The sequence below is a fragment of the Lipotes vexillifer genome, unplaced genomic scaffold (genome assembly GCF_000442215.2).
Source record: "Lipotes vexillifer unplaced genomic scaffold, Lipotes_vexillifer_v1.1 scaffold253, whole genome shotgun sequence".
Lineage (NCBI taxonomy): Eukaryota > Metazoa > Chordata > Mammalia > Artiodactyla > Lipotidae > Lipotes > Lipotes vexillifer.
In genome coordinates, this window is record NW_006780322.1 from 1071040 (window position 1) to 1095215 (window position 24176).

The 24176-nt window shown below is 35.1% G+C and overlaps 1 protein-coding gene across 1 annotated transcript in view; it reads left to right on the forward strand.

The window, feature by feature from the left end:
* Positions 1-24176, forward strand: part of EXOC6B (exocyst complex component 6B) — a 688324-nt gene that overhangs the window by 246278 nt on the left and 417870 nt on the right. Inside the window, exon 7 of the mRNA XM_007453376.1 lies at positions 12014-12190. Within this exon, the coding sequence (XP_007453438.1) occupies positions 12014-12190 (177 nt within the window). The remainder of the gene's footprint in view (positions 1-12013; positions 12191-24176) is intronic.

Genomic DNA, 24176 nt, shown 5'->3' on the forward strand with positions numbered 1-24176 from the left:
CTTTCCCACTAAGATCTGGAAGAAGACAAGAGTACCCACTCTCACCACTCCTATTCAACTGAGTAATGGAAATCCTAGCAAGAGAAGTTATTCAAGAAAAAGAAATAAAAGGTATCCAAATTGAAAGAGAATAAGTAAAATATTCTCTATTTACAGATGATATGATCTTATATGTAGAAAATCCTAAAGACTCCATGAAAAAACTGGAACTAATAAATTCAATAATGTTGCAGGAGACAAAATCAATACACAAAATCAGTTGCATTTCTATACACTAACAGTGAACTATCTGTAAAAGAAATAAAACAATCTCATTTATAATAGCATCAAACATAAAAAAATACTTTGGAATAAATGTATCCAAGGAGGTGAAATATCTGTATACTGAAAATTATAAGACATTGATGAAAGAAATTGAAGAAGCACAAATAAATGGAAAGATATCCCATGTTTATGGATCAGAAGAATTAATATTGTTAAAATGTCTATAATACCCAAAGTGACCTACAGATTATATGAAATTCCTATCAAATCTCCAATGGCATTTTTCCAAAAAATAGGAAAAAACATTCTAAAATCTGTGTGGAACCACAGAAGACCCTGGATAGAAAAGTGATTCTAAGAAAGAACAGAGCTGGAGGCTTTATTCACAGTAGCCAAGATACCTATATGTATATATCTATAAATCTACGTTTCAGCCATGACACAAGGAAATCCTGCCTTTTGCAAAACATGGAATGACCTTGAGGACATTATGCTAAGTTAAGTAAGTCAGATAGAGAAAGACAAAAACTGCATGGTGTCTCTTAGATGTTGAATCGATAAACCCAAAATCATAGAAATAGAGTAGAATGGTGGTTGCCAGGGACTGGGAGGTGGGGGAAATAAGGAAATGTTGGTCAAAGGATACAAACTTACAGCTATACGATGAGTAAGTTTTGGAGATCTAATATACAGCATGGTCACGATAATTAACAATACTTTATTATATAATTGAAGGTTGTTAAGAGAGTAGGTCATAAATGTTATCACCACATACAAAAATGATAATTATACGAGGGGATCGAGATATAAGGTAACTTACTCTGGTAGTCATTTTGCAATATATACATGTGTCAAGTCAGCACGTTGTTTAATGTTAACTTCTGTATTAATTACATGTCAATAATATAGCTGGAAGGTAAAAAAAGAAAGTGGAGGGGAGAGTGGTAAATATACATAGTTACCACTATATATAGCAGGGTGTATTAAGCCACAACTGAAAGTATAAACAGGTTCATGTGGAATGGAGGAAACAGTTCAATACAGATAGCTCCAGACAAGCTGAATCTTTGGAGGTGTGAATTATTATAGATGATGTGGGTATAAAGCAGTTAATTCCTCTACTTCTCCTCTCCCTTGCATGGAATATTTGTACTTATATTCTTAAGTGGGAGATTGGAAAATTCTTTTCTAGAGAAATTAATAAAGGACTGCCACAAAGTGCCATTTGGATTTCCCCATCAAAGAGTTGATTTCCTTTGTAGAATTCCCTAAAGTGAAGCTTGCTACTTGACAAATCTTCCTATGCCCATAGACCTTCCTGTAAACTCTTAAGTGATTTATTATTAAATATGAATAACTGGCCAAGGATCAATAGATATTTGAGGAAAATATCCAACTGGAAAGAGAGAGATAAAAATACCAATATGAGAAAAGAAGTAACAACAATAAAAAGTACCTAGTTGGAGCAAATAATGTAGAAAACAAAATAATATGTCAGAAAAATTCATTGGTATCCTCAAAAATTAAAAATTTGGTTTGTTATAGAAAAATATTACAAAGATCATCAGGAGGTGTACCAATGTTTTCTTAGGTCAGTCTCCCAAGGCAATAGAGAAATAAAAGCAAAAATAAACAAATGGGACCTTATCAAACTTATAGGCTTTTGCACAGCCAAGGAAACCATAAACAAAACAAAAGAATCCTATGGACTAGGAGACAATGTTTGCACATGATGCAACTGACAAAAGGTTAATTTTCCATATATACAAACAGCTCATACAACTCAATAACAAAAAACAACCCAATCAAATAATGGGCAGGAGACCTAAATAGCCATTTCTCCAAAGAAGACATATAGATGGCCACTAGGCACATGAAAAGATGCTCAACATTGCTAATAATTAGAGAAATGCAACAAAACTACAACTAAAAGTAGAGTTGCCATATGGTCCGGCAATCCTGCTCCTGGGCATATATCTGGAAAAGACAAAGACTCTACTTTGAAAAGGTACATGCACCCCAATGTTCATAGCAGCACTATTTACAATAGCCAAGGCATGGAAGCAACGTAAATGTCCATCGACAGATGAATGGATAAAGAAGATGTGGTATATATACACAATGAAATACTACTTAACCATAAAAAAGGAATGAAATAATGCCATTTGCAGTAACATGGATGGACCTAGAGATTATCATACTAAGTGAAGTAAGTCAGAAAGAGAAAGACAAATACTGTATAATATCACTTATATGTGGAATCTAAAATATGACACAAATGAACTTATTTACGAAACAGAAACAGACTCACAGACATTGAAAACAAACTTATGGTTTGCAAAGGAGAAAGGGGATTGGGGAGGGAAAATTAGGAGTTTGGGATTAGCAGATACAAACTACTATACATAAAATAGATAAACAACAAGGTCCTACTGTATAGCACAGGGAAATATATTCAATATCCTATAATAAACCATAATGGAAAAGAATATGAAAACAAATATATATAAATATGTATAACTGAATCGCTTTGCTGTGCACCAGAAACTAACACAACATTGTAAATCAGCTATACTTCAATTAAAAAAACCAAAGACCATCAGGAGGAGTTATATGAGAATTCAGTATCCATTAGGAGTTCTAGACAAGGGGAGAAAATCATCAGAGCATTGATATAAGAAAATCTCAGGACTTCCACATGTATTGCTTACTGAGTATAATGAACAAGTTAAAGACCTACACCAAGGTACATCCCCTGAGAAACTGAGAACATATACAGTAAAAGGTTTGAAGAGCTTCCAGAGAGAAAAAGTAATATATAAAGGAATGAAGATCAATATATCATTGCTTTTTCCACTAGCAATAGGGGGTAATATAGGACAGTAGTGTCAGGAAAGCCTTCAATAACCTAAGGGAAAATTATTGTCAACCTTGAATTCTATAGTTTATTTGGAGAAGGATTAAAGTCATTTTTAGAATGGAAGAATTCAAGAAATTTAATTCTTAATTCTTAAGAATTATCTGAAGATGCGTGCCAACAAAATGAGAGTCTGGATTAAGTGAAATATAGATATGGAATTATTGAAACTGAAATGAAAGTAAGTCCCCTCCAGAATGACTATTTATCTGCATAATTGCTAATACATTTATATTGGTATGCCAAAAAGTATCATACTTAACTAAGTTTTTTTTTTTTTTTTTTTTCGGTATGCGGGCCTCTCACTGTCGTGCCCTTTCCTGTTGCGGAGCACAGGCTCCGGACGCGCAGGCTCAGCGGCCATGGCTCATGGGCCTAGCCGCTCCGCGGCATGTGGGATCCTCCCGGACCCGGGCACGAACCCATGTCCCCTGCATTGGCAGGCGGACTCTCAACCACTGCACCACCAGGGAAGCCCCCATACTTAAGTTTTTAAATATGCTTTTTGCTCAAAAGTATTTTGCAAATATCTTTCTAAACAAATAAAAATACTTATAATAATATTTGCATTGTACTACATTTCAAAGAATGGATGTTTATTTGAATATAGACTACTATAGGACTTATAGGACAGTCCTTATAGGACAGTCAGCCCAGGTTATGCCTTTAGGAATAATAAGGTTTGGATAGAATGTCTATTATGATGAGCTTTTTGGAAAAAATCAAGATTGTTGTAGCTAGAATATTAGAGAATTTTTTGAAAATGTAGGCAGTTTGAAACTCCAAGAAAAACAAAAAGCTGTACCAGAAAGGAACTATAATCAGCTAGGTAATCATTGCATATATACTTGACTCTGTAGTAAGACGGTTTGGTTACATGACATGATGATTAATATTGATTATTACTTTTACTTAAAATACTTTGGTTGGGAATATAATTTAAGAAATAGTAGTGTAAGGGAGTCTATATTTTTAAATGATCTAAGTTTTTAACAGAAAGTAAGGGTATTGGGCTTCCCTGGTGGCGCAGTGCTTGAGGGTCCGCCTGCCGATGCAGGAGACGCGGGTTCGTGCCCCGTTTCGGGAGGATCCCACGTGCCGCGGAGCGGCTGGGCCCGTGAGCCGTGGCCGCTGGGCCTGTGCGTCCGGAGCCTGTGCTCCGCAGGTGGGAGAGGCCACAGCAGTGAGAGGCCCGCATAACGCAAGGAAGAAAAAGAAAAGAAAAGAAAAAAAAAAAAAAAAAAAAAAGAAAGTAAGGGTATTATTAGAAACGTGGGTATAAAAATATTAACTCTACAGAGCAGGATTGGGGATTGAAAAAGGCGTAAGGGGGAGTCTACTGTTTTTTATTGCAATATTTTCAGTATTACTAGATTTTTTTAAACCATGAAATTATATTCATTTTGCAGGCATTTAAAATAAAACAAATTGGGAAAAGATAAATTGTACTGTAAATTTGAGTTGGGGTGAATAATCATTTGAAGGAGTAGTTTTCTTCCTCTAATAAAATAGTTAAGGATATCCACATAATTTTAGCTCTGGAGTTAGTCTTTGCAGCAGTTATTAAATAGCAAAATATTAGAAGCAATATAAATGTCCTATAGTAGAATATATTCAAATAAATATCCATTCTTTGAAATGCAGTACAATGCAAATATTATTGCAAGTATTTTTATTTGTTGAGAAAGATATTTGCAAAATATTTTTGAGCAAAAAGCAGATTTAAAAACTTAAGTATGATACTTTTTGGCATACCAATATAAATGTATTAGCAATTATGCAGATAAATAGAAAATACAGATGAGCAAAAAGAGAAATCTCTATATATGTACAGAAAATAGGCTGGGTTGTAATTCATCAAGTAACTGATTATTACTGAATGGAAATGTTAGATTTTTTTTTCCATTTTTTTCTTTATGTTTATTTTGTAATTTATTTTACAGTTAACTACAATTAACATTGTGCTTGTGGTGTATAATATATATGTTGATGAAAGAAAAAGATAGTATTTAAAAAGAGCTGGGATTATCCTAATTCACAAGAGAATTCTTTTAGCTTTTACAATATTGCTTTATACAAATTGTAATACACTGTGTCTAGTACATCTTGTTGAAATGAATTTTGTTAGTGCAAAGACTTTTTCCCCTCTATGAAATATAGGTTTAAATTTATTTATTTATTTATTTATTTTGGGCTGTGTTGGGTCTTCGTTTCTGTGCCAGGGCTTTCTCAAGTTGTGGCAAGTGGGGGCCACTCTTCATCGCGGTGTGCGGGCCTCTCACTATCGCGGCCTTTCTTGTTGCAGAGCACAGGGTCCAGACGCGCAGGCTCAGTAGTTGTGGCTCATTGCTCCGCGGCATGTAGGATCCTCCCAGACCAGGGCTCGAACCCGTGTCCCCTGCATTAGCAGGCAGATTCTCAACCACTGCGCCACCAGGGAAGCCCTATAGGTTTAAATATGAACTGTAGACTTTCAAACAGCTAAGGATCTCAGTTATATTGTTGAAGGCGATATAGTGAACACCTTTTTCCATTAAAAAAAAATTTCTATGAATATCATAATCCTAGATTTCTCATTCTACTGATGGAAATTCTTTGGAACCTGATTAAGTTGTATGAGAAACTTTGTTTATCTCTCCTTTAAAATATTACACAAAATACACATATATAATGCATGTATACACCCCTATGTACACTAATATGTAAATAACTTTTTGGATATGGTCTTGATATGTTCTATTTCCTTCATTTTAACTCACTATCCTTGTTTTATTTTTATTTTGTTTGAACAAGATCTGATATTGGAGCTAGTCGCCAAAGAATACTAGTTGCCAGAGCTAGTGCTAATAAACATGAAGAAACCTTTTTGAAATTACAGGTCTTGTAGTTCTTTTGATTGGTGAGAACTGAAGAGGGTAGCTTTGGGGTCTTTATATCTTGGTCTTGCCAGTTATTTTCATGGACAGCCTTTGGGCTTCAGATATGGGGTCATAATCCTACTTCACTGTATTTTTGTATGGGATGTTATTTTAACCTTGATTTCCTTGGAGAAACCTGAGAAGTTGGTGTTTGAGTGGCGTATACAAGCATAAGGGTCAGGAGGAGTGAAAAGAAAAATTGTAGAGTCAGTACAGTGGTACATTGTAGGGCAGTCTGGTTCCTTAATACATGAAGAAGCTATATGGAACTCACCGTGGGAGGGATGCAATGGGGAGCATTTATCTGTCAGCTCTTTGGTCAAGGTTTGCCTCACTTCTGGGTTGAGAATCATGAGTGCTAAGTAGTTCTGGTGGGATTCCACACTGTGATGTCTGCAAAACCTCTGGGCAGGAAGCTAGAGGTGTGGTGTAAATGCTAGAGCTGGTTTCAGTTTACACTATATGACACTTCCAAGGCTTCCCAGAACAGGTTGCTGATATTCTACGTGGAATAAGAGCTGAGACTGAGAGGATCTGAAGTGGAGCACAAGAGGTGTGCAGTACAGATATCTAATACTTGGCATGTAGCACAAATACAAAGTAGAATGGCAGTGTGAAGCAGTATTAGATGCCATTAATGATTATGTATCTAAGTATTGCTAGATCTTCAATTCTTCCAGAATAGACGGTGAAACAAGATTCCTATCTCATATTCAGAGGGAAGACAGGTGGAACTTAAATTTTTAGTGTCTTTTTTTTTCTTTTGACTTATCTTTTAATTCAAGATAATTTACATGTATTATCTCATTTAATCCTTGTTGCAGTTCTGAGGTACATTTCATTAACCTTTTTTTTTTTTTTAATAGATGGGATGTTGGTTTGAAAAGAACCTGCCCATGGTTATGGAATTAATATGTTGCAGAGCTTAGATTTAAGGATCCGTCTTACTCCAAGAAGGTTTTTTTTCTTCTTCTTTTTTTCTTTTCTGGTATAGCACCCTGTAATTGAAGTCCATGTAGTTAATTGTATCAGGCCTTGAACCTATAAGCCTACACCTCTCTCCCTTTTCAACCCGTTTCTGATTTTCAAGCTCAATTTTATATATTCTTGTAGTCCACTAGAGGTCAGTATTGGGCTGATAAAGAAAGGAGCCTTTGGCTTTTGATTCACAGAATTTTAACTCTTTGAGTCTTATTGCTAGGAACCCTTGGAAGTTGTATTCACAACAAAACTTCATTTAATAGCATGTGTAATGACAGTTGTAAAAGTTTTAGTAGCTACATTTTTAGGTGAATAGTTCAGTTTAGGTAATTCTTATGGGTCGCCCCCCACCCCATCCACCTTCTAATAGGTAGGAGAATACCCAAATCATGTCTTTTACAGATATCCCTCTCTTTTATTGGGCCAAATCTCATTCTTAAATAAGTTTCTTTTGTTATCTTTTGCCTTTATATAGTAAACATTTATCTGAATTTACTGTGTATGTGTCACTGTATCTGAGCTTGTGGGATTCTCATACTGGTGAAGTATGTTTCCTGTCCTAAAGAAAAGAGTTATACACTGAAGTGCCATACTGTTATTTTTTACTTGGATATCTGACAGGTTTATTGAACTCATCTTCTCTATCCTACCTTCAACTGATTATTTCCACGGTTCCTATTGTTTGGAATGATCCCACCATGTAGTCATAAACACCAGAATACTTGGAGTTATTTTTATTTCCTTCCCCTCTTCCATGTACTACATTTAAATCAGTAAATTCTGTTGCTTCTACTTTTTCTGTAGCTGCTGCTACCTTAATTCAAGTCCTCATCATTGTTATTTGGACTCCTTTCACGATCTATATTGGTTTTCCTGTTTCTATTTTTTATCTTCTCCTAGTTGAGCATTCCTCCGCTCCTAGGGGATTTGCCTAAATTGTAAAGGTGATCCTGTTCTTCCCCTGCTCACGTTCTTCTGTAGTTTCTCCATTGCCTACTAGCTAACATTGAAACTGCTTTGTATGGCATCTTTAACTTTACCTCTTGTTAGTCCTTCATAACCTATGTTCTTATACAAAATTATTTATTCCTTGTGTGGATAATGTTATTTCACATGTGGTGGTCTTTTCTCATCCGGTTTCTTTCTTCTGGAATGGTTACCCTTTCTATGCACTTCCCTTTGGAAAAATCATATTCATCTTTTTTTTTTCTTTCTTTTTTCGGTACGCGGCCCTCTCACCGCTGCGGCCTCTCCCGTTGCGGAGCACAGGCTCCAGACGTGCAGGCCCAGCGGCCATGGCCCACGGGCCAAGCCGCTCCGTGGCACGTGGGATCCCCCCAGACCGGGGCACAAACCCGCGCCCCCCGCATCGGCAGGCAGACCCTCAACCACTGTGCCACCAGGGAAGCCCCATATTCATCTTTTAAGAGCACAGTTTGCTACCTCTTCCTCTGTGAAGTTCCTTACATCCCTACAAGCAGATATGATTACTTTCTCCTTTGTCTAATCACTGCACCTGTATTTATTTCTATCTTTATACTCTTTGCACTGAATTTCAGTCACTCAATTGCTTACCTACTTCTTACAATAGAATGATGTGAGGTTCAAGAGTCAGAGAATCCATCTTATTCTTTGTATACCCAAATTCTTTGTATACTCAGTGCAATATCTGGTGCCAAGTAGATATTCAATGCATGTTTGACTGAAAGTAGGGATACAGAGAGAAAACACTGTGAATTAGAACAGTGAGAGGAGGCTTCCTAAAGGAAGAATAATTTTACTTGTGTTTTGGAGGAAAGGTTGGATACAGGCAGGGAGAGGTCATCTAGAAGGGAAATGGCATAAGCAAAGATACAGTAGTGGAAATATTTTTAGTGTATTATGAGGTAGATTCTGATCCAAGTAGAAGATTCACGTTGTAGAGTATTGGATAATACATTGGAAAATTAAGTTCAGCTTCCATTATTGTGGAGTCTTAGTGATAAGATTATGGAGTTTGAATTTGTACTTGTTCAAATTGTTTCCCCCAGTTTACCTCATATTTAATTGGTGTGATGAATGATGTGGTTTAAGAAGAGCCTGGCTGCAATATGCATGGGAATTGTAATGAGAAGGTGATGAGTTCCATTTTAGGTATGTTGGAGGTGAAGTGATGGTAGAACACACAGTAGTAATACGAAACTAGAGATATGCTATTGGATCTTGGGAGAGTGGAAAGAGCGGTAGAAGCGCAGGGGCTGAGGAATAAACCTTTGCTTAATTTCTGTATATTAGGAAACCAGAGGGTAGAAGAGTAGGGGCTGAGGAATAAACCTTTGCTTAATTTCTGTATATTAGGAAACCAGAGAAGAACATACGTGAGGAATCTCGAGGAAGAGGTGGGTAAATGTGTAAAGATTATTCACAAAGAGAGTGAACAACCAAGAAAAAAAAAAGCCTAAATGCTTTCTTAAGTCTATTTGTGTGCTTGATACCCTTTTACCTCTACTCCAACCTAGGCAGCAGAAATCAGTAGCTGCTTCTTTGGCTCCAAGGTTGCCTTTGGAGGGACAGAATAAATGGTCCTGCTGAGGTGGCTTAGCATGTTAGAAAAGAGCTCTGAAGAGCTTTTACTATTGTTTTTTATGGACTTCAGAGTCACATGTTAATTTTAATATATTGCATATATTTACATATTTATATCTATGTTTACTCTAATCCACTTCCTGCCAGTCCCATAGTATACATTTTGAATAGATGGCAGTTTTCCTTTGCTTCCTAATGGGTAATAACTGAGTATTTATTTCGTTGTTCTACCTGTTTTAGTATTTCCAACTTGGCCAGTTCCTTCTTGGCAGATCTGCCCTGACTGCTCATTTATAGACTGGAGAAGGCTTGATAATTTTGACAGAGACCCCAGGTTCTCATAGAGACTTGGAATAAAACTTGCCGTGCTCTCATTTCTAGCATAGGGTTTGCTATTATAATTTGCTGATTTGGCCTAAACTGCTTTGCGCTCCATCAGATTGATTGGTAAACCAGACACACCTAAAAAGAACAAATCATAGATGATCTAAAATTACTTCCATAGGATACTTTCAGATTTGTATCATTTCAAGTATAAATGATAGTACTTAAGTGTGGCTCCTTTTGATTGCTTTTGGTACACTGATAGTATTTTCGTGATTGTGAAGGAAAAATATTTAACTTTGGATTCAATAAAATAAGACCAACTTATGAAAGCTTTTGGTTTTGCTGTACTGAAAGAGAGGATAAAGAGACAAGTGATTACTCTCTAGTTGAGAGCTTGTTTTTTTAAATATGAAAGCTTTAGATTTCTAGAGTCCTGGCTCCCTTTTTGTGTGGTTTGCATTGGAAGTAAGTGGGGGAGAACTTCTTACTTTTGAGAGAAGTAGAATGTTCTATCTAATTTGGGGTCTCAAATGCTTGGAGGATATGTATGTCTTGTGTACAAACATAAATGTGCTTGGATACCTTCTCTCTCAGTTTTGTTACTGAAGCCATGTATTTTATGTAAGTCAAACCAAAATATCAACAAGTACTATGCAGAGAAACAAGTTAGTCCATTGATTCAAATCTCTGGAATGTAGATTCTTTTCATTTTCTTGGCAGAAGCTAGCTCACATAGTTCAAGTTTTTCTCTGCCTTGTTATAATTGTCTCATTTAACCAGTACCTGGACTAACACCTTATACTGAATATTTATCTAGAATTCCTTAATCTCATTCAGAATATTTGGAGATTCTGATTTTTCTCCTGAACTAATTTCTACTTGTCACTGAGTAGAAATATCATATATTGATTAAGCAATGTATATTCTGTATATTTCTCACAGCTTTGTATCTTCGGATGATACTAAGTATTAGTATTATTTCTTCTAAAAAGGAAAGTTCCACTGTGAAATACTTTTGGAATGTGCTGGGTTAAACCATATTAAAGAAGTTTCCTTAAAATAGGACTTTTCCCAGTTTTTATTCTGTTAATGTGTATCGTATATCTACAAGAAGGCTTGTATAACATGCAGTGTTTCCCGTTTATTTGACCACAGAACTCTTTCTTTTGGGGAAACATTTTCGTCATGCTTTGAGGGACTGTCGGTATAGTGGGAAGATCACTGATATGGAATTTAGGAGATCACACTTTGGGCCTCTGATTTATCACTTACTAGCCTTGTAGCTTCAAACAAATCCTTTGTCTTCTAGCCTATTTCCTGAGTGGTGACCAAGGTCCCTTCCAGCTCTGATACTTTGGTTTAGCTTCTTTTGTTGAGTCTGTATAGTCACACTTTCCACCTCTTTGGATCTATGGAAACCACACCATCATTTGAGTCTATTTTGTTGAGGGAATTATACTTTTCTATAAAAGTTTAGAAAAAGAAATGCTTAAAACTCTGTTTTCCACAGACTAAGCTCATGAAATCCTGTTTCATTCGTTGGTTCAGATTACTCTATTAAGATATTTCATTCTCCTGATTAAAATTTGTTGGTCCCTTGTATCCACATATGTGTTTCTAAGAGTCCCCTAAGCTTAAAGGCTCCTGTCCCTCTTCTCCCAACCACAGTGGTTCTAGTATAGCGCTTATCTTTCAAGAGGTAAATATTCAGTCATTTTTACTAATCTCTTGGCTACTTAGGTACAAATCAGTAGATTTCTTTTTTGTGATGACTTAGTGTTTGTATTTGAAAAGTCCCATGATAATATTGACTGATTATCTTTTTTTCTATGGGGAAACAAATAAAGATGGGTAGCTCCAGGGTTAAAAATCTTTACATTAATATGTTTGTTTTTATTTCTGGCACTAAAACTTTATGTATTAAGGGATTTCGTTGTATTTTTTTAAGATACCAATTAGTTCAAAATTAGAAGTTCTTTGAATACTTAATTAATTTCTGTTTCTTTTGTTGTTTATTTGCGTGTATGTGTTTCTATCCTAGGCCCAACAACAAAGAAACCTGGATAACATCATCTTGCAACAACCCAGAATAGGTAGCAAGAGAAAACCTAAGAAAGATGCATATACAATTTTTGATACAGAGATAGGAAGCACTAGCCCCAAGTCTGAACAGGATTCAGGAATTCTGGATGTTGAAGATGAGGAAGATGATGAAGAGGTAACTAACATTTGAACCGGGGAAGTGAACCTGTTGTTACGTTTCAATATGGTATGTTTGAGATGTGATGAAGAATTTATCCATATAATATAGCTGTGTTATCTTCTGGATATTAAATATCATTTTAAATACAAATGTTCCCTGATTTAAGGAAACTGAAGATGTACTAAGATATCTTAGATTCTAATTCTTTAGACTTTAAATATACTCATCCTTTTTTTTTTTTTTTTTTTTAAGTTTCAGGGTTTGTTGATTGTTTACTGACTGGGTACTACATTAAGGGAAGAGTAGAGTTTACCTGACTCAGAGAAAGAGATCTATTGATAGATGATCTCCACTGAAGCTGGAATAAAGTTACTTCAGACAAATAAAAGATGTTACTTTAAACAGTAGGAGTAAACAGAGATTTCTTAGGCTTGAGAAATGGTTCAGATTGAAATTGTAAAAAGGTTCCAGAAAGCTGAGAGCAGATTTCTGGAGGAAATAAATGTATGAGTGATTATAGGGTATCTGGGAATTTTGTGATATATCCCTAACCTCTTAGTTCTGTGACACTTTCAGGTAAAGAATAAGATTAAGTGGCTTAGCTAGTACATTTTTTTATATCCTTCTTTGTTGTTGGAAATATGTTTAATGTGTTTTTAAAAATAAAACTACTATGACATTTGAGATTTCCAGTTAAAACATTTTTGAACTACTTATCATTTGCATAAACTGGATCAGTTTTTTGTGAGTATAGTGGTTAGGTGCATGAGCTTTGCAGACTTACAGACTGCATTCGGATACTGGTTTTGCCATTTTATTTTATTTTACTGTAAAAATTGTCATTAATGATCATATTATTTACTTTTCAAATGCTCACTGACAATGTGCAAGGAACCATTTACTCCTGTTCTCAGTAACCTGTTTTATCTTTAAGTATTTGTCTCCTTTTCCTTGTTTCATTTCTCCAGATAAAACTGGGTTCAGTGTTTCTTCCCCATCATTGTTCTTTGTTATGCGCTTACTAACCTTACTCTCCTCTCCACGCCAAAATACAGCCCCAAACTTTTCACTGTCTAACTTTGTAATCCTAGGGTAATCTTGATCCCCTGAATATTTTTTAGCATTCTCTCTTGCCTGGAATGACTGGTATGGTTGGATATGGATCCACCCCAGAGATCAGATTGTCAGGGATTAGACCCATCACAGATGAAAAATTACAGTAATAGTACAATAAAACATCAGGATCAAGATAAATCCAGTTAACATTTTAAACTTACATTTTGGTTGCCCATTAAGGAAATTAAATTCTATCAGGCACTATGGCTTAAGGAAACAAGTTAAACATTGTCTGTGCCTCTGGATAATACACACCCCAAAGAGATGGTTATGTGATAAGATGAAAGCATGAAACGTACACAGTTCTCATATATTAGTGAGAACCTTCTGGAGATGAGCTACTGTTTATCATTAGCTCACTGAAGATCCTGGGCAAGTCCTTTTTAATTTTTGTGCCATATTTCTTCATTGTTTTGTCTTCTGAGGTCCAAAGAGGATGAAGAAAGTACGACTAGTAAAACGTGTTGGGATCCCTCATAAAGGAAATATTGTAAGAATGTACTTGGAAGTTAACATTTTAAAATGGTTCTGTATCCCAAATCAAACAGAATTTGTATTAGAGATTTGCTGATTGAGCTCTTACAACAAGAATTCAGGACCCTTTGCTGTCATCTAATGGCATCCTATCTTAAAAAAAAAATCCTACCTTATATTTATTTACTTCTCAGTTTGAATCTTCTTCAAGTGCACATTCTTAATCTCAAACCTCATGTAGAGAATTATTTATTTAGATGTCTCCAAACTGGTTTCTTGGCATAGTTCTTGCATGGTGTGAATAAATTCTTCAGATAAGGTCTTCCGTGACCCACTGTGACGTTCTGACCTTCATTCTTGTCATTCTTCAACAGACCTCATTGAGAGTAGCGTAAATAGTTTTTGAAATATTTTGACTTTTAAACTGTGCCATAGAATCTAGTAGTTCTTAATCTATTTGGAGATCGTTATATTCCTGTGAGAGTTTGATAAAAAATATGGAGCCTTTACCCAGTAAAATCTATGTATATTCACTCACAAAAAGTTCTGCATGAAATTTCAGGGAATTTGTGAAGCTCATGTTGCCCTTAGGACCTGAGTTAAGAACGATGTTGTAGAGAAAGTGCTTCTTGAACTTAAATGTGCATAGGAATCACCTTGGAATCATATTTAAATGCAGATTCTGATTCTGCAGGTTGGGGGGTGAATCTGAGAATCTACATTTTTAACAAGCTCCCAGGTAAGGATGGTGCTTCTGGACCCTGGGCACACTTGGAGTTGCAAGGCTATAGTGGACCATGAGGAAGCATTTTTAGTACGTAAAGCAAAGAAACTCTAGAATGTTTAGGTGTCCTATTGCTTTTTCATTAATATGTCCTAACATTTTTCCAGCAATGAATACAGTACTTGAAGAGAAAGTTATATTTTGTCTTCTAAAATCTGTTGCTTGTAATAGATTACCTGCATTATTTTTTATGAAATTTTATGATTCTGATTTAATATACTTAAGTTTAGGTATATTTTTCATTCTCTGAAGAACTTTTTACCCTTTCCTGTGCTTTTAATGGAAGTGTACTTAATACATTCTTTGAGCCAAGTGACATTTGTACATTATTTAGTATGTTTTTAGTTTGATAATACTTAATAGTAGACCATAGAATGAGATGGGTAAGGAAAACCAAACACCTAGAAAATAACTTTGCACATAGTAAACAGATAGTATATTGTTAAACTGAAATAAAGTTTGTGCCAGAGATGGGAAAAACTTAATAGCCTGGGGAACTGAAGATGAAGTCGTAGAAGTGAATTGTCATCTTGGATAAAATACTGACTACATGTTGAGCTGACTGACAGAGTCAGTCTCTTGATTGCCAAGAAGTGTTGCAGGAAAACTGTTCCCCTGTAAATTCTCTTCCTATTTGTATTTCATTTTTGTCTAAACTAATGAAGGGGTCGCCTTAGTTAAGGTAAGTTTTTTTTTAACTTGTCTTATATTAGAGTTGAACTATATAAACTACTGATATTTGACCGTTTTTCATCAACAACTTAATTCAGTTGGTTTTCAGTGGAAATACGTATGATTTGGGGAGTTTAAAAAATTATATAAGTTTCAAGTGTACAGCATTATAATTTGAGATCTGTATATACCACAAAGTGATCACGCACCAAATGGTCACTTCTGTCACCATACAATTGACCCCCTTAATGCCTTGCACCCATCCCCCAGCCCCCTTCCCTTCTGTTAACCACCAATCTGTTTCCTGTAACTGTTTGTTTTTGTTTTATTTATTTGTTTTGTTTTGTTTTAGATTCCACATATGAATGAAATCATACAGTATTTGTCTTTTTACTTCTGACTTATTTCACTTAGCATAATACCCTCGGTTCCATCCATATCATCCCAGATGGCAAGATTTCATTCTTTTTATATAGCTGCATAGTATCATTGTGGGTATATCTGTATCTCTAGATCTGTATCTGTATCTTTATCTATACCTATATGCCACATCTTTTTTATCCATTCATCTATTGATGAATGGATACTCATGTCAATACTCTTGATGAATGGATACTCATGTCAATACTATTGTACAAGAAATGTCATAGATTTCTGCATATTGATTTTGTATCCTGGAGCTTTGCTGAATTCATTGATTAGTTCTAATGTTTTTTTGGTGGACTCTTTAGGGGTTTCTATATATAGTATCATGTCATCTGCAAACAGTAACAGTCTTACTTTTTTTTTTTTTTTTCTAATTTGGATGCCTTTTATTTCTTTTCCTTGCCTAATTGCTGTGGCTATGGCTTTGAATACTTTTTTGAGTATAAGTGGTGAGAGTGGGCATCCTTGTTTTATTTCTGATCTTAGAGGGAAAGCTTTCAGCTTTTCACTGTTGACTATGGTGTTAGCTGTGGGTCTGTCATATATCACCTTTATTATGTTGAAGTATATTCCCTCTATACCCACTTTGAGAGTTTTTATTGTAAATGACTCTTGAATTTTAAAAGCTTTTTCTGCATCTACTGAGATAGTCATATGATTTTTATCCTTCATTTTGTTAATGTGGTATATCACATCAATTGATTTGTGGATGTTGAACTATCCTTGATCCCTGGAGTAAATCCCACTTGATTGTGGTGTATAATCCTTTAAATGTATTGTCGAATTCAGTTTGCTAATATGTTGTTGAGATTTTTACCTCTATGTCCATAAGAGATATTGGCCTGTAGTTTTCTTTTCGGTGTTGCCCTTGTCTAGTTTTGGAATCAGGGTAATGCTGGCCTCCTAAAAAGTGTTTGGAAGCATTCCCTCCTATTCATTTTTTTTGGAGGAGTTTGAGAAGGATAGGTATTAAATCTTTTTGGAATATTTGGGATGATTCACCAGTGAAGCCATCGGGTCTAAGCCTTTTGTTTGCTGGGAAGTTTTTGATTACTGATTCAATCTCCTTACTAGTAATCAGTCAATTTAACTTTTCTATTTTCTCATGATTTAATCTTGGTAGACTGTATGTTTTTAGGAATTTATCTGTTTCTTATAGGTTGTCCCATTTGTTGGCATATTATTGTTCATAGTATTCTCTTAATCATACTCTGTATTTTTGTGGTATCAGTTTTAACTTCTCTTTCATTTCCGATTTTATTTGAGCCCTCTCACTTTTTTTCTTGCTTAGTCTAAAAGCTTGTCAATTTTGTTTATCTTGTTAAAGAACCAGCTCTTAGTTTCATTGATCTTTTCTATTGTCTTTTTAGTCTCTATTTCATTTATTTCTGCACTGATCTTATTATTTTCTTCCTTCTACTAACTTTGGGCTTTGTTTGTTCTTCTTTTTTTAGTTCCTTAAAGTGTAAAGTTAGATTTCTCTTGTTTCTTGAAGTCCTGTGTTGCTATTGACTTCCTTCTAAGAACTACATTTGCTGCACCCCACAGATTTTAGTATATAATATTTCTGTTTTCATTTGTCTCTACATATTTTTTGATTTCACTTTTGATTTCATCAGTGACCTACTGGTTGTTTAGTAGCATGTTGTTTAATTTCCACATTTTTGTGGGATTTTTTTTTTCTTTCAGTTTTCCTCTTGTAATTGATTTCTATTTTCATAGCTTTGTGGCCAGAAAAGATGCTTCATATGATTTTGGTCATCTTAAATTTATTGAGACTTGATTTTTGGCCTAACAAGTGATTTATCCTGGAGAATGTTCCATGTGCACTTGAGAAGAATGTGTATTCTGCTTCTTTTAGATGGAGTACTCTGTATAAATCTATTAATTCCATAGGATCTAATATGTCATTTAAGGCTGATGTTTTCTTATTGATTTTCTGTCTGGATGGTGTATCTATTGCTATAAGTGGGGTGTCAATGTCCCCTACTATTATTGTATTGCTGTTAATTTTCTCTTTAAGTTCGTTAATATTTGCTTTATATATTTTGGTACTCCTATGTTGGGTGCATACATATTTTAAGTGTTATTTCCGTAGTGCAGTGGTTATCACATTTGCCTTGCACATATTTATAAACGTTATATCTTCTTGCTCTATTAACCCCCTTATTGTTATGTAGTGCCTCTCTTTGTTTTTTATTACAGTCTTTGTTTTAGAGACTCATATGAGTCTCATATGAGTATAGCTATACCAGCTTTCTTTTCATTTCCATTTGCATGGAATGTGTTTTTCCATCCTTTTACATCCAGTCTGTTTATGTCCTTACTTATGAGGCAGCATAAGTGCCTACTTTTGTAGGCAGCATATAGATGGGTCTTGTTTTTTAATCCATTCAGCCACTCTGTCTTTTGATTGGAGAATTTAGTCCATTTATGTTTAAAGTAATTATTGATAGGTATGCACTTATTGCCATTCTGTGATTAGTTTTCTAGCTATTTTTATAGTTTCTCTGTTTCTCTCTTCCCTTGTGGTTTGATGATTTTCTTTAGTGCTTTTTTAGATTCCTTTCTCATTTTCATTTGTGTATTTACTATAAGTTTTTTCTTTGTAGTTATTAGGTTCACATGTATCATCCCATGTATATCAGGTTCACATGTGTCATCCCATGTATATAGCAGTCTATTTTAAGTTGATAACAACTTAAATTTGAGCACATTCCACAATTCTACATTTTTTACTATCGCACTACATTTTATGTTTTTGATGCCACATTTAACATCTTTTTATTTTATGTTCCCTTAGCAAATTATTGTATTTTTAGCTAATTTTATTTTTTGTCTTTTAAACTTCATGGTAGCATTATAAGTGATTGATCTGCTACCTTCTTATTTACCTTTTCCTGTGAGATTTTAATTTTTTTTATGTTTTCTCCTTATTAATTAGTGCCATTTTTTTTCAACTTAGGGAATTCCCTGTAACATTTCTTATACGTCCATGTTAGTGGTGATAAACTTCTTTAGCTTTTGTTTATTTGGGAAACTCTTTATCTCCTTTAATTCTGAATGATAACCTTGCTGGGTAGAGAATTATTGGTTGGAAAATTTTTCCTTTCAGTAATTTGAATATGTCATGCCATTCATTTATGGCCTGCAAAGTTTCTTCTGAGAAATCTGCTGAAAGCCTTATGAGGTTTTCTTTCTATGTAATAAGTTGCTTTTCTCTTATTGCTGTTAAGATTCTCTCTTAGTCCTTACTTTTACCATTTTAATTATAATGTGTCTTGGTGTGGTTCTCTTTGGTTTCGCCTTACTTGGAACTCTTTTGGACCTGAATGTCTGTTTCCTTCCCCAGATTAAGGAAGTTTTCAGCTATTACTTTTTCAAATAATTTTTCTGACCCTTTCTCTTCTTTTTGCCTTCTGGGACTTCTATAATGTGAATGTTATTCTGCTTGATGTTGTCTCAGAGGTCCCTTAGGTATATTCACTTAAAAAATTTTTTTTTTCTGTTTGCTGCTTTTTCTAGGTGATTTCCATGCTTTTCTTCCAGCTCATTGATTCATTCTTCTTCATCCAATCTGCTGTTGAACCACTCAAGTGTATATTCCAGTTGAGTTATAACTGCTGTTTGGTACTTTCATATATTTTCTATCTTTTTGTTAAGGATATCACTGTGTTCATTCATTCCTCTCCTGAGTTTGGTATGTTTATGACCATTACTTTAAACTGTTAATCAGGTTGGTTGTTTATCTCCATTTCATTAAGGTCTTTTTCTGGGCATCTGTCTTATTTTTTGGTTTGGAATATGTTCCTTTGTCTCCTCATTTTGCCTGGCTCTCTGTGTTTGTCTATATGTATTAGGTGAAACAGCTGTCTCTCTCAGTCTTAAACAAGTGTTCTTGTATAAGGTATGATCCTTGGGGCTTGGAAGCACAGTCTTCCCTGGCCACCAGAGCCAGGTGCTCAAGGGTTGTCCCTCATGTGGGCTGCACCTGCCCTCCAGCTGTGGTGGGACCTCAGCTGCTTCGTGGGGAGGATGGGGAGTGGTGCACTTGGCTGGCCTGGTTTTGATGTTGGAAATCTGTTTTGAATCTTTATGTCATACTGTGGTATATGCAGATGTTATTGCTTTTCTCTATATGTCTAGACAGAACTTAAAAAATATTTTTAGAAGTAGTGAACATTTTAACTTGAGAATATATTAGATTTTTCTGAAATATTATTTTTGAAATATTGGAAGACATAGTACAAAGAACCACTTAAGGTGATATATTATTTGTGAGAAAGGGGTCAATAATACCTACTAAGGGTAGGGTTGTTGTGAGCATTGATTGAAGTAATTTATATGGTGCTTCTGTCATAGTGCTTGGCACATACAATGCTACCAGTATATAATAGTTACTATTATGGCATTCTGACTGTGTGCCTTTTTTGGAATAAAGGTGAAATATATCTTGATGTAGTTTTTGATGATGTATATTTACATGGAGTGGTGACTACAATCTACTGTAAACAAAAAATCTACTGAAATAAGGCAGTATTGAGTAAGAAATAGCTTGAAGAAGCAGGACCTATGATTTCTTCTTTGTTTCTAGGTTACTTCAGAGCTTCTGTATTCTTAGAACACTTCATTGGTGTCATATTTCTGGCACATATCTCTCTTAATTTGTTTACATACTGTTAGTGACCAGTGGTCACTATGTTATCCACAAAACTCTTAATAGAGTATGGATCAAATAAATGTTTGTTGAACAAATGATCCATGTCAGGTTTAACTCTTAAGATTTTGGTGTCTTTTTTGAAATATGTAATTAACACGATGGAAGTGCTAATTTAAATACAAATGTCATGTGTTTAATATAAAGCCTTCTGAGATGTCTTTTTGATTATGGTACTTTACTAATTTTGAGATAACAAGTTGTATTTGTTTGCTAGAGCTGCCGTACCAGAATACCACAGGTTGCATGGCTTAAACAACAGAAATTTGTTTTTTCATAGTTCTGGAGGGTGATACTCTCAAGATCAAATTGCCAGCAGGGTTGGTTTATCCTCAGGCCTTTCCTCTTGGCTTGCAAATGGCTACCTTCTTGCTGTGTCCTCACATGGATTTTTCTCTGCTTGCATGCCCCAGGTGTGTCTTTCTCTTCTTATAGGGACATCAGTCCTATTGTATTAGGGTCCCACCCTTATGACTTTATGTTACTTTAATTACCTCCTTAAAGGCCCTATTTTCAAATGCAGTCACTATGGGGGTTAGGGCTTCAATATATGAATTTTGGGGGAGACACAATTCAGTCCATAACAAGGTGATTGTAAAAAAACACAAGATTTGTCTATAGAAAGTGTAAGTTCTGTCAGCTTTTGTGCTGTTGGAGGAAGTCCTATAATTTCTCTAAGCATCTCTTTTCTCACCTATAAAATAGTGACAATAATTAATTAATGTCAAATTGCTTATGTAAAATTTTGGTTATGATATTTGATCCAAATTTCAAATTGTTTATTGAAGAACTTTCTATTGACGGGAAGGTAACAAAATGGGTTATTTCTCAACAAGTTAAAGTGAAATAAAAGATGCCGTTAGGACTTTAGAGTTTAAATTAGAGGTTGTATATTGGCAGCCCATGGGCCAGAAACAGCTTACAGAATGGTTGTTGGCTTGTACAGTGCTTAAAAGTTTTAAAATTAGTTTCAAACTTTTAAAAGTTAGTTGAATTCACATAAAAAAATCTATATTTCCAACCTAGTCTCTTTCTAAGCATGGTAGTAATATACTAGCCCTGAGCTTCAAGGTTGCTACAAAGGATATGGTTTTTCCACTAAGCCACAATCCCGGTTGTGTCTGCACATTGGATATTGCCATTTATTATCATATTTGTGCAGTTATTGAGGGAAATATTACTTTTACTGAGTGTGTATTAAAAAATGGCAAAATGGAAGGTACACTGGCAGGACCACATGTTTGTAAAAAAAAGATGAGAATATACTCCATTGTAAAAATAAGTAGTAGTCCTAGATATTTCATATACAAAGTATGTCTGTTAAAAGAATACAGTTTAACATGCTGGCCTGCTTTGCTGGTTCCCTGTACCCACTGACCCCTGTCTCCTTTGAGTTTTCCATTTCTATTCTTTTTTTTTTTTTTTCTGCGGTATGTGGGCCTCTCACTGTTGTGGCCTCTCCTGTTGCGGAGCACAGGCTCCGGACGCGCAGGCTCAACGGCCATGGCTCACGGGCCCAGCCGCTCCGCGGCATGTGGGATCTTCCCAGACTGGGGCACGAACCCACGTTCCCTGCATCGGCAGGCAGACTCTCAACCACTGCGCCACCAGGGAAGCCCTCCATTTCTATTCTTGATGAAAGCTGGTCTATTAAGGATAAATGTAGTCAAATGAAAAGGAGGTACCTGTATTTATAACCAAATGGCAATAAAGACAATTGACAAAGTTGAATGAAAACATTATGACATGCTTAGATATTCTGTTTTGCTTTTCTTATTCCTATTATTTGATCTTTTGGGTCTGTCCATTGGCAAAAATTTATTATGGCTCTCATTGATTTAAGATCTTTAAATTTTTTTCATTTTCTGATAGTATAAAGTTCTTGTTTTGAAATTATTTGCCTTAATTATAAAAGTCTACTTGCCTTTTCAGGTCTTCTGGAATTTCTCCTTTATGTGCTCGTTGCTTATTCAACTACCACCTTCACTCTGTGCTAAGTTGCTAATAACCCCAACTAGGGAGTGTACTCCCCCACCACTCCTTGTCTAAAATACCAAATTCTACTTTTCCCTGAGGACTAGGTCAATCTCACCTCTTCTGTAACATCCTCTTCTTACTTATTTATAAGAATTTTTAATTACAGTATAAGTGACATATAACATATTAGTTTTGGGTGCACAATGTAATGATTTTATATTTCTGTGTATTGCAAAATGATCACCACAGTAAGTCTAGTTAATCTATCACCATGCATAGCTGCAATTTTTTTTTTTTTTTTGGTGATGAGAACTTTTAAGGTCTACTCTCTTAACAACTTTCAAGTATATAATACATTATTATTAACTATAGTTGCCATGATGTACATTATATGCCATGACATTTATTTTATAATTGGAAATCTGTACCTTTTGACCCCTTTCACTCATCTTGCCCATCCCCAACTCCCACCTCTAGAGTAATATCCTCTTTTAAAAAGCTTTTTTAAAAGAAATTTTAAATCTTTAGAAAACTTACCAGAGTGGTAAGATGAACATACATATACCTTCACTTAAATACTTATTAAATTTGGAGATTTTTCTCTCAAAAAATTGATTTTGAAAGTCAATTTTATTCTCCACCCTCTCCCACTGCCCCAGCTAAAGTTGAATCATTTGAAAGAAAGTGGCATATTCATCCATCATATTTGAACTCTCAATACAGAAACTTCTAGTTTTCTGAGAATGACATCCTTCCACATAACCACAATACAATGGTCACACTCAGGAATTTTAATTTTGATACAGTACTACCACTTAATATGTAACTTGTATACAAATTTCCCCAGTTTTCCCCTAATGTCCTTTACAGCAGTTTTTTTTTCTTTCATTTTTTCCTGCAACCACATCTAGACAAGTATCACACATTGCATTTAATTTTTATGTCTATTTATTCTCCTTTAATATCCCTTTATTTAGGTATATCTGGTGCATCCTCATGATTAGATTCAGGTTAACCATTTTTGGCAGGAATATAACAAAAGTAGTATTATGTTCTTTTCAGTGCATCATATCAGGATGTACACAATTGGTTAAGGTTAAGATGGTGTCTACCAGATTTCTCCACTGTAAAGGTGCCTTTCCTCCTTTGTAATTAATAAGTGATCTATGGAGTGATACTTTTAGATCATGCAGCTCTCCTGTTCCCTGTTTTTCACCTGTTGGTTTAGAATTCATTGATGTTTTTTTCCTGCATCATGTGTTACTGTGGTGATTATAAAATAGTAATTTTTCTGTCTTTATCATTTCATTCACATTGATTAGTTGGCATTATTCTTTAAAGAACTTTACTTTTCTCCCTTTCTTTTTTTGTGTGTGTCACTGTTGTCACATATATTCTTTTTTATATACAAGGGTTATAGTCCATTCTTGTCTTTCATTTTGATTCTCCAGTTGTTCCATATTTGGCTAGTGGGAGTCTCATCCATTGTCTTCATCAATTTTTGAGCACTTCCTTTTTTTTCTGGCACAAGATATTCCTGGTCTACTCCAGGTTTTGCCCCAGCCCCCAGTATTAGCTATTTTGTCAAAGAGTTCTTGTTCCTTTTACTGGACAGTGATATTTAGAAACTGAGATGTGGGCATTAGGTATGCTCCTTTTGTGGACAGAGTTAAGAAATACACATGCTATACCAACATAGGCATTTTTATAAATTGTGAGTTAAACCTGATGCTTCTAATTTAAACCTGATATCATAGTTCTTCCTCTTCTTCTATTCCATATTTGTGTCTCTGAGAATTCTGGTTCCCAGAGTATTAATATATTTACTCATTTGC